This window comes from Pteronotus mesoamericanus, unplaced genomic scaffold (assembly GCF_021234165.1).
Source record: "Pteronotus mesoamericanus isolate MK-2021 breed Mesoamerican mustached bat unplaced genomic scaffold, CSHL_Meso_final contig_164, whole genome shotgun sequence".
Taxonomy (NCBI): Eukaryota; Metazoa; Chordata; class Mammalia; order Chiroptera; family Mormoopidae; genus Pteronotus; species Pteronotus mesoamericanus.
In genome coordinates this window covers 29,756,021-29,775,083 of record NW_026555065.1, presented here as the reverse complement: position 1 = coordinate 29,775,083, position 19,063 = coordinate 29,756,021, and the positions used below count along the sequence as shown (strand labels likewise).

The window sequence follows — 19,063 nt, the reverse complement described above, 5'->3', positions numbered from 1 at the left end:
GCCAGACGATGAGCAGCACCCTCCAGTGCATGTGTAGGAGGGTACAGTCAGTCAGTGGGAGTCAGGCTGGATAGCAAAAAATGGCATCTCTGTCCCTCTGAGACTGTTTCATAAAGGGAGATGCAAGGACAGAGGAAACAAAAACAAAGAAACTCCTCTTTTCACTTCACTTAGTACCAGCTTATTTATGGGAATGAATAGAAGGCAGGAGGAAAGAGTACAGGCAGGTCTGGTTGGTGAATGGGAGACAACAGCCCGTAAAGGGTAGTACCCCAATAATTTTGGGACAAAGAAAGATTATCCTGAAATGAAACCAACAAGAATAACCTTGAGATGTTACTCATGAGATTAACTGGTAAGGATGGTGCTTCCATAGAATGTAACACCAATAAAAACTGACCACCTTGACTTAGGCCTAGAATGCCTCAAGCTCATGTAAGATGGCCCTGAAGGACCCTCAGGGTCTTTTATCCAGGCCCAGGGTCTCTGCCTTTTGACCATTTGCACTGCCATCTTGATTTAGTAACTTGCTTTCCTAACTCCCAATTGTTGGCTCCATTTCCTAGATTCTGCTACATAGCTTCCTTCTTGGCATTACATAACCTCAAACATCTCTCTGTGCAACAAACTCTGGAGTTTCCTGCAATTGGGTACCATCTCGTGGGCTGCTTATACTGGGAAGAGACCAGTCCTGTGGTCAGGCACTCAATAAAAAATTGACTACCGTTTGTCAAATTGCAAGAAACATATAATGTAATAGCAAAATGTTCTGATGCTTTAAAAAAAATTGAGAATTTTGGGAACGGGAGAGTAAGCACTTAGTAGTGTGGCTCTAGCTTCTAGTATATAACACGTACTCCACTTCTTATGACCAAAATGCGTCACAGTAGAATACCTCTCACACACTGAAATGAGCGAGCATGACACAAATATCCTTTCAGAAACACTGGTTTCCTTTTGTCACCATCAATTCTCCACTCATCAAAGAATTTAATGAACTTTAAAACCCTACAAGTAATTTCTCCTAGTAAACCTGAAGCCTGGCTTTTAAGTTTTTATGTAAATCTTTTGGAGTTTTTATTAGTATCACTCAAGGCCTTCAGGAAGCAACTTCCTGGGGACATAAAATTTTTAGTTTCTCAGGAGACAGGGTTAGTTATTTGATGCTGGCCCACTATGGAAACCCACCTTAGAACTACATACCTATATATAAAGTAGAGACAAAAATTCACCAGCCCATGTGCTTGCTATATTGTCCAAAAGTGTTCTTTAAATCAAAGGGGAGGAAATGGGCTTGGGAAAGAGGGGGAGGAGGTAGACAATGCCCAGGCTTGCAGACCAGACTTGGTGGACGACAACGGAAGGTCAATAAGGAAGAAAGAGCTGCTGTTGCTCTGACCTTACATCTCCTTTCATTGAAGTCTCGATGGCCTACATATTATTCCAGGACTAAACTTTACTTGTACTTCTGTTTTTTTTTTTCAGAGAAAGACTGGAGGAAAAAGAGCTAGAAATGAGGAGAGAAGCAGCTGATAACAAAGGGAAAAAGAGAGAAAATAACACAATGTAACAACAAATGAGCAAAAAATAAAGGGAGAATACACACATATAAGAAAGAGGAGGAAAAAGAAAGCAGTCTTAGAGGGTTAGACCCATATGAATGAATATGTATCTGGGCTTATTAAAATGCTGCAAAATGATTCAGGCATTTGAGTGGCAATATTAGATCTACGACCCGAAGTCTAACTCAGACAAAAATTGCACCAATTGTAATTTCTGGAAAGGAAGGCTACAGACCAATCTTAACTAAAACATGGGAGATACATGCATTCACCACTGCAACAGAGGTAATGCACCTAAAACTATAGTGAAGCTCTTCAAGAAAGCAAAGAGTAGTATCTGAGGCACTCATCTTAATGATCCCATGTAGGCTAGTAAGAGAAAAGGGGCTTATTTGAAGATGTTACAGGACCTTAGACCTAAAGAAAGGGATCTGAGAAGGGACAACTAAAAGTTAGGTGAAAGAAAGAAACTGTGATGAATGGCCCTCTCACCGAAGCACTTCTACAAGGGAACAATGGCAAGCTTGAAAAGCATTCCAGCAAGATAAGGATGTCTGTGGGCAGTGCTGTGATACAACGGCCCACACAAGGGGATCAATGATTCCTCGCAGGTGGACCTAGAGGTAGAGGTTAGTTGGAACATGGGGTATCAGATTTCAAATAAAATTGCGTTTTCTCCATTTTGTTTAATTAGGTTGTTCTGTCCATGCCTATTCAGCACATGCCAGACTGTGTTGTGTTGGCCACTGGGTGTACAGAAGAAACCACAACAACTACAAAAAGTCAAAGTCCCTGACTTAATCTCAGATAAGCACATACACACCCCTTTTAAACTTCATGGGAGAAGAGTCATTTTCACTAGAAGTTCACATTGTCTAATTCCGAATGGAACTTGCAATTTCTGCATACGGAGTCCCTTTTTATAAGCAACTACGAAAAAACCCACATTTGGGTGTTCCAAAGTAATACTTGCTAAATACCTAGTCTAAGCAATGAGATATGGCAGAAACATTGAATAAAAATAACCAACTGTCAGCCGCTCTCTCAAAAGAAACTTTGCAGGCTAAAAGTGATTGGCAAAAAATATTCAAAGTCATGAAAAGCAAGGACCTACAGACCAAGATTACTCAACATAGCAAAGCTATCATTTAGAATGGAAGGGCAGATAAAGAGTTGCCCAGACAAGAAAAAAAAAAACGAAAGGAGTTCAACATCAACGAAACCAGTATTATAATAAATGTTAAAGGGTCTTCTTTAAGAAGAAGAAAATCAAAAGTGTGAACAAAAAAAAAGTCAATACATATCTATCAACAGTTGAATCTAAAACAAAATAAACAAGTAGAATAGAAACAAAATCATAGATACAGAGAACATTTTGATGGTTGCCAGATGGGAGGGGGAGAGGGGGGTTGGTAAAAAAGGTGAAGGGATTAAGAAGTACCAATTTGTAAGTACACAGTAGTCATGGGGGATGTAAAGTACAGTATAGGGAATGGAGTAGCCAAAGAACATATATATGCATGGCCCGTGGACATGGACAATGGTGTGGGGATTGCATGAGGGAGTGGGGGACTGGGTGGAGGTGGGCAAAGGGGGAAAAATTGGGACAACTATAACAGTCTAAACAATAAAATATAATTAAAAAATAATCATTTGAGAAAATCACTGAGCCACTATATATGCACTGATAGGAACTGTAAGAAATCAAACTGACTAAACAAAGAAAACCTTGCACCCAGAAGGCGATTCAGTCTTGTGGAGAAAAGATTTATCTACCATGAAACAAAGTTTGCACAATATAATCAAGCACCAGATTATTTAGTCCAAACAACAATAATTAACAATTATTTTCCAGTCATATTTCTCACTAAACTCTTAGGAAAATTTTAAGCAAACAATCTGAATGCATTTTGAATGCTGATCTCCTGTTTTTCCTCATTATTAGATGTGACCAAATCATAGGTCACTAAAGGGCAAAAGCCAAAGTATATAAAGTCTATTCAAGAAAGGGTGGCCGACTACCACTCCTAGTGGCATAGAGGGCTTGTGTGCTCCATGGACTAGGGTTGGCCTCTGGCAGGAGTGTGAGAGCCAAAGTGTAATAGGCTGAGGTATGAGAAATGCTGCTGGTACTTAACTTTTAACAGCCAGAGTCCTCAACAAGGCCTCTAATGGGGCTGTAGCCCTTCAGTACTAATCAGTTTCTATTTTCTCGTTATACTTGAAGTACTGACTTCTTTTTCTGTCATCTTAAATCCCATGGCCTGAGCCAAGGGGAATCATCTTCTGGAGCTATAGAGTAGTTCTCACTCCATGAAGAAGTAGTTTAGGTGCAACGTGAGACTCTTCTTCCATTTCCATTCCAGGGCAAAGCCAGTTCCCTAACAGTGGAGGTTTTCTCTTGCCAATAGCCTCAGACCTCTCAAGTCCAGTCTTTACAGACACAGTTGCTCAAGTGATCTGTATTTGTCCTTAAAGGGCCAACTAGATTCTAAAAACATCAGGTATCCAACTGTGAGTTGAAGAAACCATTTTTTTTAATCAGCCTTATATGAACTATATATTCTATTTTACCAAAATCACGCATACTGAAGTAACATAAGCATATCTTTTTGAAATCTTTAGAATTAATTGTATGTTACTGAGTTACCTAAAGAATCATCTTAATTTGCTCCCCAAATACTTTTCCAATCTCATCCCCTCAAAATTTCCCACATACCCCCTATACTCTAGTCTTTATAGTTCCTTGAACATGCCATATACTTTCACACCTCTAGGTTTTACTTTATAATGATCCTTCTGCCTGAAATATACTTTTTAGCCCATGTTCCATTGATCAGCACCTTACAGAATTCACCCAGTTCAAATATTCCCTCTCTTCAAATTTTCTCTGACTCTCTAGTTAAAATTAACTATTCCTTTTAGAGTATATTATTTTACTTTTATTTATCACATTCTTTGTCCTACTTTATTGTTAGTTCTTTAGATGTCTAAATCTCCTACTATAGTTTAAAATCCATGAAAATAAGATTATGTATTTTGCTCATCTTTAAATTTCCAGTCCCTAGTACATGCCTTCCACATAGTAAATATTCAACAAATGCTTGCTAGATGGATGGATGGGTAGATGGATGATGGATGGATAAATAGCACATAGCATCTCAGCTTCCCTACACAAAAATCAACAGAGGATTGCTAAGGTCTTTACCTAGTGCCATAATGTAATAATAAATCAGAAATGTAAAAATCACAAATGTCTTATGATCCTTTATAAAGGTATTAATTCTTATTCAGGTCAGTAGGCATTGAAAAAAAAAACACCTCAATTGATTCATATTAGAAAAGAGAGAGCGATCTCATTATAGTCCTATTCAGGTTGCTACAGGAGGAAATCCCAGAAGAAGTTTCAGAAGAACCTGTAGGGCCTAAAGAAGGACTAGGATTAGGAAGAAAAGTTTCCCATGTACCCCCTAAAAAGTAGGGATAATATAAAAGTAGAAACAAGCTAAGCAACATGAAGGTAGTAAAGTACCTTTCAAAGCCAAACAAAAATCAATCCTGAATTATTCAATAACAAACTATTAATAAAATGGCTTCCCTCCTTCTGTAGCTATGAATGATGGCTAAGTTTTCCTCGAAACCTGCATTCATGTGCCAGTGGCTGATGCTGGTGTCTGCTGTTTCTGGCACTCAAAAATCCCATGGAAATAAAGGGGCCATATAGAGCAGTTTCTGGTTTGTGTATGGTACAGATTACAGATTTGAAAAGCACACAGAAATCTTTTCCAAAGTAACCTGACATCAAAATAACCATTTCTCAAATAAGCATCAGTTTGCAAACACTTAGAAACACAAAAACTACAAAAATATAGTCATCCAACTGCTATTGATGTATACAGCAGACACACTCGTGTGCTTTATATCTAGAGAATTGTCCCATATCCATTTTGTATTTCCATAGGGACCTAAAATGTCCCATAACTGTGGTTAGTCCTAACAGGCAGGCACACACATATGTGATAGTAGAGCTATCCCTATTACAAGTTTCACAGGCTAACATCATATAAGTCATTGAGGTAAGAGACTGAGACATTAGTCCCCATAACCCAAGTCTGAATGATACCAGAATAGGCTGGTTTTTATCTTCATGGTAACACATATTTCACTTACATCAGTCTCACCAACCATAAGAGCTCAGAGAGGGAAACTTGGGCCAGAGGAAACTCAGTGAGGGAGGGATGTGGGCTGGAAGGCCAACACGTGAGGATTTATTCATTCATTCAAGTATTTATAGAGACCTATATTATGTGCTAAGCACCATCCTTAGTACTGAGAATGCAGCAAGGAAAAAAAGGACAAAATTCTGCCCCTTGAGTGGTAGAAGACATACAAACAGAATAAGTAGATAAAATATATAGTATGTTACATGTTGATAAGTGACAAAGGTGAAGGAAGGTAGGCAGTGCAGAAAAAGACATTTAATATTCTAATCACTCTTCTATTAATAGAAAATTCTATTACTTGAGTTTCATCTAAGATACTGGCATCTACAAAATAAGACTAAGGTAAAAATTATGAAATCAGTGATGCTTGGCCTTTCTGCTCCTTATCCTTTAGGTGGGCTTTTTTTTTTTAAGGTAGCCTCTCTTACTCCTATTCCTCTAGGAGATCCACGGTAAACTACTGCAGAACTGAACCTGCCAGTGCCCCAGGGGCCACTCCTCATCTTTCAACCCCAAATGCCACATTACCAGATCAAGGTCTTATTCCTAGATAATCTAACAATCTAAGAGGAGGTAGAGCAACAGCGAAGTCTACTCCCTTGCCCCCAGGCAATACACTTGTCTTGGAGACAATGCCATAATCCAAAGGGGTACCTTGAATGTCAGGAATTCCATGCACCTTGTCAGACAATAAAAGTCTGGGCAAAGGGATCACATCCTCCTCAAGGACATATTATACCTAACACAGGGCCAGAGATAGGTTAACCCTAAATCTCTTACCCTAAAACCCCAATAAACCTACTTTTTAATTTTTATTTGATTTTGGGAATTTAAACTAGTTCTGGGAGCCTCCTGTAGCTTAATGAGATATTTGCCTTCTATTGTGTGCTAAGAAGCCTCACCAGGACAAGAACATGAGCGACATGCACTTAGCACAGCCAGAGACCAGAGCAAAGCCCCAGGATCAGTCAGCATACTTGTCATCTCCTAGCAAACAGCTGGGAGTCAGGCACAGGTTCCTGTTTTCATTAAAAGCATGATTTGGGATTGAAACTTTCACGGGTTCAAAAAATCAAGCACGAACGCATGCACACCCGCAAGTTTCTATTTGGCGAAGGCTTCTGGGGAGCAGGTGGGAGAGCTATTTAGATTTTTTCCAATTAGTTGAGTTAGAAATTATAGTAAATAAACACTTCAAGTACATCTTCTACTCTCCTCCCCACAAGACAGTTCCTGTGTCACTGAAGAGCAGCAGCTCCTTCAGGATCTGAGGTGGCTCGTAGAAGCCTGGGCTGAGCACAGGTTCTGAGGCCCTGGCAAAGGGAATCCCCAGCTACTGGGGAGTAAGTTCTATCATCAAAATGTGTATTATATCACATCATATATTGTAGCACGGAAGAGAAAAAATGCATTGGTATGAGTCTGGTACTGTGTTCTTTACAGCTCTACAAACATGACCACATTTATCTCAATAGCAACATGAAAAGTTATTAATACCCCTGTTTTAGAGATGAGGAAACTGTCAGGGTCTTAGAGCTCGTAAACAGCTTGCAAATGATGAAACAGAATTTGCACGCAAGTCTGTTCTACCTGAAGTTCTTAACTACTCTCTTAACAGGGTATTATAACGGTATTGACACTGATAGCAATAATAATGGTGATCTGAAAATAATGTGTGGTACCAGAGAAATCATCAATTTCAAGGTTGACAATAGGAAAGAACTAGGACACTCAATAGAAACATTGGTTGGCTAAGCAAAATTTATATTAATTATAGTCATATATGTGAATTGTATATAATTATGCCTGATTATGAGCCGATAAAATAATATTTATGTACAAAAATATATCAGAATAACTTTGATCTGAATTTTATTTGATTCGAATAGTGAGCTGTATACGTATGTAATCAGACTGCACTGTTGCCCGGGTTCTGATGTGCACGTGTGACATCTCTAGAGCATTTCATTCTTTATAGCTCATGCTTTCGGAGGACCCTTAGTGCCAGACATTATCAGATGTCGAGGGGAAGGAGGCGGTTAATAGTAATAAATAGGGCCTTGCTCTGGAGAATCTTGGGGTCTGATCATTTCATCCTGACCCCTCCCTGTGAATTAGTTATGATTTTCACTATTGTATAGATTAGGTAACTGAGGCTGAAATAGATGAAATAGCTCAACCATATAGTTTAGTTCTCTTTCCACAACTAAAATGGTGAAATTTATTGCTAACTAATGAAACACACAGATTTAGCACCAAAAGAAATCTCTCTCTCTCTCTCTCTCTTTTTTTTTTTTTTTAAGAAATCAAAAGCCCACCCATTTATCATTTAGGGAAATTCCATTTTAATTTTTTTAATGAAATTTCCCATCTACTTAGTCCAATTAAGGTTTCAGTGATTGATACCAGCTTTATGAGGAAAAGTGAAGAGCTAATTAGAGTGAAGTGACTTAATAAAAAACAAGGCACCACTAGCCTGCCCATGTGCCTAGACACCCTATATACCTGCCACTCTTCAAGGAGCAGAGTATTTAACTAGGTAAACATTCACTCTCATTTAGGAAAGGGAAAATTCTTAATAGTGAATAAATAACCAAGTATCCAGACTAATTCCATGGACATCAAAGAGGAAAAAAATGAGAATAATGTTTGATAGAGAAGGGGAAAGAACGAGGCTTGGGCCGCCCTCAGAGGACAGGGCACCAAAGGATCAAGCTTTACTTTAGGTTCATGTTTCAAATCCACAGACACAAGAACAGATCAGAGAAGGTGCATAGCCAGATCTCTATAATGGGACAACTTTGTGCTGCTGAAAATACAGCGAATTCCCGGTAAGGCAAATTTCTGTATTTAAAAGAGGTAAAAAAAAAAAACCTCTTCCAAACCAAGGACAATGAGTTGCTTGCGTATAGGATTCTCTGAATCACGTTGCCCTTCCATTGATGTGGGTAATCAAAAATTGCGGGAGGAACAGTCAATTGGCATTTGCATCAAGAGGCTTTGCAAAGGAGGCCCTCTGAGAACCGACCTATCAATCTGAGGCCATGTCCATTCCAGACTCGTTGCCATTGATGAGCCTGGTGTCATTACAATTAAGCAGAATGTCAGGAATCAAGACCATGGGATAATCACAGGATATTGTCCCTTTGTACTTTTCAACTATAAAATGAACGTGCAATGACATTTGGAATAGCTAGTGTGACTAATGTCAATGTTTACACTGTTTGTTGAGAGACTATTAATAGCTAATACATATTTATTGAGGACTTGCTATATGCTGGGCACTCTTCCAAGCACTTTTATGTGGATTTACTCATTTAATCCTCACAACAACCCTTTGAGACAGGCAATGTTACTACTCTCATTTAACACATGAGGAAACAGGCAGAAGAGTGAAGAAATGTCCCCAAGGTCACACATTTTAATAAGACAATTTTTGTGCCATAGGAGTATGAAAAATTTAAATTAATTGTTATAAATTCATCTGAAGTGACTGATGTCCTGGCTACCTCAAAACAAGACTGAGGTCCCTTTTGACCCTCACCCAGTGGAAGATTTGAATGTTAAGACATCTTATTCACCCATACAATGCCCTCAATAACTTGGTCAGGCCCAGGCATAGAGAATTTGGTCAATAAATGTTGAATAGATACTCTGTTTACTTTAAATTTCATAATATCTATATCTGTTATGATAATTTTAAAGGGTGTTTAAAAACGAGCACAATTGGAATTCATTTTGGTGATCAAGTCTATCATTTTTAAGCCTAGTCATCTGTCTGCTTGCCTATCTCTTATACACTGTGATTAATGACTCACTGTCAGTTAGGTTGACATTTTCATCCAAGGACCGTGGTGTGTATTGTGAGCCTGATCCTACTCATAAAAACATTCATGCATTTTAGGGAGCGCATTCACTCACACAGAATCTGAGGCTCCATCCAAGGCTGCAAACTGGCAGGCAGCTCGGAATTCTGCTGCAGATGCGTCTTGCTTGGCTGGCAGTGCTTAAGAATTTTATTTGAATGTGTAGACCAGGCCCACTTCTCTCTGCGGGGGCGGGGAGGCCTATTCACACATTTAGTTACCTGTCTGGCCCCAAAGTGTTTAAGTTTGTGAGCTCTCTGATCTACAGATACCTAGGAATTTGGAGTCCATTCAGATTGACAGGAAACTTTTCAGGCAATTGGAAAAATAACTTTTATTCCAAACTTCTCCCTCCATAAATACACACTTGGTTCTCCTGGAAAAGACTCAGAGACCCTCACTCCTGTTTTTGAGGCATCTCTGAGATATAATCATCATTAGATGATTTATAAGTAGATGAACCGAAACCCAAGGATGAACAGACAATCCTACATGCATCTGGCAATAGAAATGCCATCAAATAGAATAAAAAACTCAGCTTTAGCGCTGAGTTTTACCCACTTGAGTGGTATGTTCTCTATTATGTTTTTCTTCCTAAAATGCCACTTGCAAAGGAATGAGATTTGTTCAATACATCACTAGGACTTACTCTTGGTCCCCTCTTTCCTAACCAGCCTGGACAGAAGAGAAGATGACGTGGAGATGAACCTCTGCTAAAGTTAAGAACAGCCATGTGTCCTGAATGACAGAAATGAAGGGTTTATGTGGGGCTCACGCTCTTCCAAGAACAGCTGCCCTATTTCGACTCAACCTCTTGGATTCAGCTTTTGGTTCAATGTGGAGTGGTAGTCAGTGGGATCTCTCTTATTGCCCCACTATTACTTACAGTGTGGATCTGTCCATGGCTTAGAGTGCAGCAGTTCTAATCGATACTTCGTACATTGTGGACATTTATGTAGCATTGACGTAGAACTTTCCATTTCTTCCTGTGGTCTCCCACTGACTAGCTCTCCTGTTCAGGCCCATTAGAGAACTCAACTGTGAGATTATCGGAGAGTAAATGTCAGGCCCTGTCACTGGTCTGCTGAGAAGCCTGTACCTTTCAGTAAGATCCCTTCCTACTTGCTGTGTTGGGGGATACGCAGATCTTCTTGGCATTCTCTGTCTCTCTCCCTCTCTCTCTTTTTCTTTATGAACTGCACTACATTGGTGTCAGGTCCTCTGGATCATTTGCTTGGGATATGAGGAGTAACATATCAACAGACATGATAACTGTCAGTGAAGTCTTGTTGCTCAAATAGTTCTCTACTTCAGGAAGGCTGCACCTTAGTTCTCATGTTGATTTAGAGTCACCTCATCTTATAAAAACTGGAGAATTTCTTTTTGTAATTGTTGTCTTGGATACTGAATTATCTAAAAGCATTAATGGGCACTGGTCCTGGTTGCAAATAGTGCACTTCCCAGTGCCTGTAATGAGGTTGGCCACTTTCTCATATGTAGCTCGAGGATTCTGCTTCTCTAATCAAAGGTTATAAATAAAGATGGACTCTCTGTGGCTCTACCCCGAGAACCCAAGCCTCTCTGCCCTGATGCTTCATCTGCCCTGATCCAAGAACCAATGCCGAGCTCACTTAGGTTTGCCCCTCTCAGTAGGACTCCCAAGTGCTCTTATCTTTCACCAATTCAATTCCTATTCCCTCAGGAACGGGTTCTGCTTAGTTGTTAATAATGGTGATCGCTGATGGTACCCACTGAGCTAACAATTTTGCATTACAGTGTTTTGATAGAAGAAATTTCTTGTGTCAGTGCCTTACCCCAAAGGAAGACCAACAAGAAAGACAACCTCTGTACATGGGTCACATTGACATCGATACCAACCCAGATTTTTTTTTCTGTTTCTGCTATTACAGCTGTCTCAATTTTCCCCGCTTTGCCCTCCAGCCCACCCCCCACTTCCATAGTCAACCCCCACACTATTCCTTGTCCATGGGTCCTTCTTATATGTTCTTTAACTAATCCTTTCACCTTTTTCAATTGGTCCCCTGTGCTGCCTTGCTAATCCCCTGGTTGGTTGCAAAGCATTAAATAATAAACTGAATTTGGTAGAGAAACTGTTGGTGGCCGGGAAGATTCTGCACAGGCAGCAGGAACTCTCTCTCCAGAGCTCCCTCCTGTCTCCTTTACACTCTTAAAGCAGTAGCAAGCTGCAGTCACCCCAAAAGGATGGCCCACGGGATGGCCTCTTTTCAGTCACTGGCTCCAATAAAAATAAGACCTCCTCAAAGCAGACAAGACCTGAAATCAATGAGGAGTTCACTGTCTAAGGAGGTGGAAGGTGAATGGAAACGAAAATAAAAACAAACAAATAGGGGTCTGGTGCCTCAGTGTCTCCTACCTGTAAGGCTGCTCCTCACCTAAGAGGACAAGAGCCCAATGTAGTCCTGCAGAGTCAGCAATGTGCTCAGAGCTAGAGAGGGAGGAAGAGCATGTGAGGAGAGGAGGCACAGCTCTTTTATTTTTGAATACTGCATCATCAGTCTCGGAGCCGATCTGAACTTTGTTTTCTAACAATCAAGAATCAGAAATGACAGATGGAGGAAAAAAATAATAACGTTGGCACCTCACGGCGCCCATCCCTGTAGCAGGATCAGGGCTAAGGTGCCAGCACTTTTTCTTCCCTTGCTCTGAATCGAAGAGGTGCTAGGATGGCAAAGCTCACTGGAGCAGGGGAAACTGCAGTGGCTGGAAGTGTCTTTGTCCCTAAAATACCCCACTGACTTACAAACAAGAGGATGGCTGAGAGGATGCCAGTTCGAAGCCCTGAAAACAGGACGTGGCTCCCTGGGGAGAAGTGGTGCCCTGCAGCTTCACATTGGCGGGGCTCCCACCACCAAAGCATCTGCTCCATCCAGCTGCGGCCAACAGGAACTTTTCAAAGGCCCTGACTCCCTAAGCAGACGTGACCGAAGCCGCAAAATCCCTGGGAAGAAAAGCTGTGTTGGTTTATAGGGAAGCTGATCCCAATTCTCTAGGGGAAAGGAAGAATGGGCTCATAAAAGAAATGGGAGGGAGTCTTTGGGAGGGATGGCTTTGAAAGAAAGAGATATGGGATTTAAAAAGAAAAGATGGTCGTGGGAAATATCTGCTTCAGTTATTTTCTAAGAAGACAAAACAACAACAACAACAACAGACTGCTTTGTTTGGTGCATGGAATCCTGGGGGCTGAGCTGGCCTCTTGAAGGTTACTGCACCAACTGATTCGCCTCTCAATCAAGCCTTTTAGTCAAATCGCTGGAGAAAAGTCGGCAATTGCTTCAGTCAAGTAATTTCCCAGATAAATATGCTGGGGCTGGACTAACATTGGAGACGACCTAACAACTCTGAGATGAAGGCGAGGACCTGTAGCAGAGACCATAGTTTTTCATCGAGATCCAGTCACATGTATGGTTGTTTCCTAGGTCAGCAGAAACACAAAGATAAAATCCCACCCTCTTCTCTCATTTGAGGTATTACTGAAATTACCAATGCCTCTCATCATACTTTGGTGAAGCTGTTAAAGCAGGTTCTATCTCCACACAGTGGGGCAAAGTGAAACCTCATTTTTTTTTTAAGTGATTTGTTCAAGGTCACAGTGGACTAAGGCTAGAAATAAGAATTCCTGCCTCTAAGTTCAATTTTTAATTACATCATTCCACTCCTACTAGATAAATCTTGTATTATGGGTACCTCAAAGACAGAACTAATTTAGGAGGACTTGTATGGATGTGGAATTATGGGAAATGAGCTAAAAAGTATTAGTTTCTGGGGACCTGAGACCTCTGAGGCCTATACAAGAGATAGGTACAAATCACTCCGGAGAATGCCAAGTCAATTAGAAGTGGGGAAACCAGTAGCTTCTAAACCAAAATCTCTTTAAGTAGTATGGTAAAGGAAATATTAAATTATGAAATAAAATGTCCTTCCCAGGTACAAGTAAAAACAAGTGACCACAAAACAAGCAAAAGATGCAAATGAACACAGATGTAATAAGACCCATTTAAGTACAAGTCCTTCAGAAATAATCTTCAGAGTATTTTGCTTTCCAGGTAAAATCCTCTCGCCCATTCGTCTTCAATATTTTTAATCTTCAGATCAACCCTAAGAAACCCGAGAAATATTTTCCCCTCTAAATCAATATTGAAAAATGAGTAAAGAATTGTTTTTTAAAAATGTATTTCCTTGAAGTGTCCTCGTTCTGCTTCACTATCATATTAGCATTTAAAAAAAAAGGTCCACAGACATCAGACATCCCGACTTCAGCTGCAGACTTGTGCACGGTCTCACTCCTCTCACCCTGGGCTACAACACATTCCAAATATTTCCAAGTTCACAGTTACCATCACCGCCTTTGCCTTCCCAGGCAGCTCAGCAGCTTAAAATGCCCTAGGACAACCAACGGCTGCGGGGAGTCAGTGCCTTAGAGGTGGGAGCCCCTCCCCCTCCCCCCAGCCAGTGCTGATGCGGCCTTTCTGACACAAGTTAGTTAATTTGTTAGTGAGGATCTAGCTTCCTTCTCTCATCTACCGAGACCGTCCCTAGGAAGGAGGGGATAGCGGGTGCCCAGCTACAGCTCTTTCATCAGATGAGCTCTCTGAAGGCACCGGAGAGGAGTCGGAGAAGGGTGGGAAGGGTGATGTTGGGAGGCTCAGAGTGTGGAAATGGGTGTGTTCTCATTTTAACCACCAAAACTAATTCATCAGGACAGCTCGCCAAAACCATACCCCTGGGTCTACGGGGCCTGCCTTCCAGCGCTCCCTCCCTTACTGCTCAGTGTCACCCTGAGCCTCTGTGCCTGAAGGAAGAAGTCACTCGTGTCCACCTCCTCCACCCCCAACCCCCGCCTCCTTGAGGAGCAGCCACCGAAAACATGACACTGTCATCAGGCAGCTGTTATGTAAACGGACTCTGCTGAGTGAAGACGCGAGCAGTAATCTGTAAACCACCAAGTGAAAGTTCACTGTCACCCCAACCTGGGACAACGTGCTCTGGAAGGACATGAGCTCACATTAGTGCCACAGTTCAAATCCAGGGATTTGTCCTGGTCAGGCTGCAGGGAGGAACCCAAGACAATGGGAGTGGTCTTGTTTATCAGCCCAAGGGCCTTCACTTGTCCCTTGAGAGCTGCAAATTTAGGTGAAGGAGGACAACTTCTACAAGGAAGGCTAAATTAGGCATCTACGATCAATCTTTAACAGGAAATTAAAAGAAATGAACATCTACCTCACTTTGAGTTCTGTTTCAATTAACTTTGTGGTGGAGAGAGGTTTGCAAGGAGAAGGCATGGTATGTTAAAAACAATAAGCTGAGGCTTGGAGGCTTTTCTTTCTTTCTTAGTAAATGGATACTATAGTCTGAGGGGAAAAGCAGGGGGAGAAATCATCTTCTGCCTGGCACTCTCAAAGCCTGATGCGGCGCCAGCTCCACCAACTGTCTGGAGATAGAGTAATTGTCACTCTTCTCACTGTAACTTCTTGCTTTCAGATCAGTGGCTGGCAGGTTTATCTGCTTCTGAGCAGATTCAGAGCCACGTCAGTGACACTGGCTACGTCAGCAAGAGCAATTGGAAGGGAGGTTGATGCCCCTGCCAGCAGCAGTGGGAGGGAAAATTTTAGCCTGAAAGAAAATTCTGAGGTCCATCTGTCTGGCTGACTCTCTGTCATTGACTTAAACGACTGCCATTGATTTCAAAAGACCAGAAAAGGATGTGTAGTTTTACCTTGTAGGGTGGAATCCATGAAAGGCTTGGGGTACAGAAGCATTTAGCTAAGATGATGATCTGCTTCCACTTCCAAACCCCCTACGCAGGACCGGCCCCCTAGGAGCAGGTGGGCTTCAAATGTATCAAAAGATGCAATCAAAATGAGCACCACCACCTAGCAGGTGTTTAAAGCCTCACTACAGGCACTTTATAGTTATTCCTGCAGCAATTCTGGCCCACTTCATGACATCGGTAAGTTCTAGCTGCTTTCATAATATTTCTTTTCATAATTTTCTCACTCTCATAATAAACAGAACACCATAACCACTAATTTGATGAGGACCCTTGACAGGAGTGCTATTCTATGGTATTTTTTAAAAAATAGGTTTAAAAGCCTGGGCTCTCTGGGAGGGCAATCCTGTAAAGTTCATGTTTGCAAAGATAGGATTCCATTCCACCGTCATATCAACCTCCTTCTGGTCCAGGTGAGGAGGCATTATGTGACTAACATAATGACCAAAATGCTTTAGAAGATATTGTCCTGGGAAAGGAAGAAACCCCAAGGTAAAGGAAAGTGGGGGAGTTCAAAGTGAAATATCTTCTTGAACCCAGGCATATTCAAAGGTGAGAAAATTCCTCTGCGGGCACAGCGCTGCCATTTCCGAATCCCCTAAAAGCAGCAAGGTAAAGACAACATTTTGTGCAGACCAAAACTTATGGTGATTGGGTTCAAGGAAATAATTTGGTTTCGTTCATGGAGACCAAAGAGAGTGTCAGAATTCAGAAACCCGCAGTTTCCGTTTCAGGAATTTTTATGACTATACCCCCTGGAATAATGCTCAATGACAGGTTCTAGTGGGAATTTGATTTAACGCTGTGTAGTTAATGACGATTGTCAGTAACCTGCTGGGCAACCATGGCGAAGTCACTTGATTTCCTGTGCCTCAGTTTCATCACCTATTTTCTCCCAATAAGCCTATTTCTCTCCAAGAAGTCAAAGATGAAGAAATTAAGCTGCTTTCCAGGGTTACCGAGGAACACACCTAAAAAACACTTAAGGTGATTACTAGAAGAAAAAAAATCAGAAATGTCACATTTGGAGTCACTCACCCATAGTTAGTTCCAGCTTTCCCTGGAAGCCATAACTGATACGCTGTACATCTGTAACAGGGGTTCTGGTCTTTGAACCCCACAGGGGGCTAAAGGTGGGCTTTAAAAGGGGCCTACCCACTCTGATCTCTGGAGCAGGATGCCCAAGACACAAAAAGTTTAAGAACCACTGCTCTACAGGAAGCCCTGGTTATAGGTATGCTTAAAACCAGTTACACAACTCCACGGAAAAGACAAGTCAGGGGGGTGGCCACAGAAACCAAGAGAAACAGGTAGGATTGGGATCTCAAGAAAACCGGGATTTTGCCTTGACCCTCTGGGTCATCTAGTCAACACTGACCCTATCCATCAGAAGGGACTTTTTTTTCAACCAATAATGCCTAGAAGATCACTCACAATAAGCAGAAGAAACGAATGATGGAAGAGGGTACAAGGCATGGAGTACCTGAGCTGCCACTCATCCAATACACCTGTCAGAAGGAAAGCCTAGGAATTCCACAGGGCTCGGGTGGGGAGGCCGGGAGCAGACAGCTTTACAAGGGCTGTAACCAGCGGCAGCTGGGGCCTTGCGTGGACTGCGAGCGAGGATGGGGTCTGGGTCTGCAGATCAGACGGCTAATTCTATAGTATCGAAAGGGTGGTGGGTCCACCTACATCTCCCAAATGCGACCCAAGTCCCAGCCCTGACAGAGGAGTCATGTTTGGAAGAGAAACTAAATGGAACTGTACAGAAACACTTCAAGAAAAAGAAGGAATGGTCCAAAAGATAGACAAGAGCTAAGGTGTTATCTTCAGAAACCAGTTCAGAAGGGTACATAAAAGGAGGAGAGGGCGAGAGAGACGGAACTTCATTCTAATTTCTGAGAGCTAGACAGCGCATATAAAAGGATCTCACACTTATAGAGCAATTTACAGTTTACAAAACATTATGACATTCACTATCTCATTTAATCCTTATCATCCTGAAACGCGGTTATATTTTCTCTATTTTACACATGAGGAAATTGAGACTAAGAAGGGCGGATTATGCGATTTGCTCAAGGTCACCTGGCTGAAATCAGAGATGGGGTGCACACCAACGCCCCCCACTCATCCTGCTTGTCTTCCACCTCCAAAGGCTTTTCATTAACTCCTAAAGGGCAAGGTTGATGTGCCTACAACAGAAGCCACCCTCCCCCCACCCCGCTACTTCCCCCCAAACCGGGGGCAAAGCAGCGCCCTCGGGTGCCAGGGAGGGGACCTAAGTGACGCGGAGCCACAGAGTGGGGTTTCCCTGTCCTGCAGGGCTTGAAGGAGCCAGCAGCAGAAGCCGCGGCTCTTGAACTCAGGCAGTCAAGTAACGTTCCAGCAGCAGTTGCGGACTTAGGGTTCAACGTTCGAGGGGCAGCGCTGGGTGAATTTCCTTCCGCGCTACCGGGACCGAGCGCCTGCGCCCGCTTCTCCAGCTCGGCTTCCCAGGTTCGCCCCTGCCCCGCAGGTTCCTCTGGCGGTTCCCCAGTGCGCGGGGGCGCCTCCGAGGCAGGGAGTTGGGGTGTCGTGTTGGGGGTGACAAAGCAGGCCCACTCTGGGGCGAGATCTTCCACTTCTGATCCTCCGGGTCAGGGCAACCACGAGAAAGCCCTGACTGGAAGTTTGGGCATCAAAGGTTTCAGATCAAGTAGCAAGTTGCCAGGAGAGAGGTAGAGGTGGAGGTGGAGGTCTGCGATGGGGGTGGCGACAGGGAGAAAAGGAACAGGCAGGTGGTGCCCCTACCCACACAGCCCCTCGCGACCCGGTGGGTGGGTGGCTGATCCACCCCTTCAGCCCACCGGTTCGGAGAACTCGCAGGGCATCGGGCACCGCGGCGCAGCGCAGCCTCTCCTCACCCGGCTCCGCGCTCCTCCCCACCTGCCCGCTGCCTGGCCCCGCCGCGGAAACTCACAGTCCGCAGGAACTGGATCTCGTCCTCGCCGCCTTCTCCCCCTTCGGCCATGGCTCCCGAGGCGTCGGCGCTGCCCCAGCCTCCGGCGCCTCTGCTTTCCCCGGCAGCCGCACGGCGTGCGCTGGCTGCTGCTGCGCTCTTCTCTCCTCCTCCTCCTTCTTTTCCTCCTCCTCGGGCTCCTGGCTCAGCTCAGCAGCGCCGAGCTAATCCCCGACCATATAGGGAGCTGGGCTTACACTCCACTGCACTGCAGAGCGCCAACGCCAACCAAGCAGCCCGCCTACCCTTCTCACCTCTCGCCCCAGCCAAGAGCGCGGCGGTCGCGGGCCCGGCGGAGAGCGCAGCGCCAAGCGCGCGCTGCGGGCGGGGCGGCACGGGGAACCCGGACCCGGGCGGATGGACCTCCCCTCACAGCACAGCACAGCACCGCACCGCACCGCACCGCACCTCACCGCGCCGCGCACTCAGCGGAGGCGCGCAGCCCGCGGCGACGAGAGGGTGCCCCCTACCCTGCTCCTATCCACAAACAAAGGCTAGATACTTAGCTCCAGCGCTCCAAGACTAGGCACCAACCCTTTCGCTTTGCCCACTTTGCCCTCGCTCGCGCGCGCGCGCGTGTGTCTGTGTTGAACTCGAATGCCTTG

At 43.4% G+C, this 19,063-nt stretch overlaps 1 protein-coding gene across 1 annotated transcript in view; it reads right to left on the bottom strand.

The window, feature by feature from the left end:
* RYR3 (ryanodine receptor 3) overlaps positions 1-18,757 on the bottom strand; it is a 509,318-nt gene extending 490,561 nt beyond the window's left edge. Inside the window, 1 exon segment of the mRNA XM_054565625.1 lies at positions 18,420-18,757. Within this exon segment, the coding sequence (XP_054421600.1) occupies positions 18,420-18,470 (51 nt within the window). The 5' untranslated portion in view covers positions 18,471-18,757.
* Between the last annotated feature and the right edge of the window lie 306 nt (positions 18,758-19,063).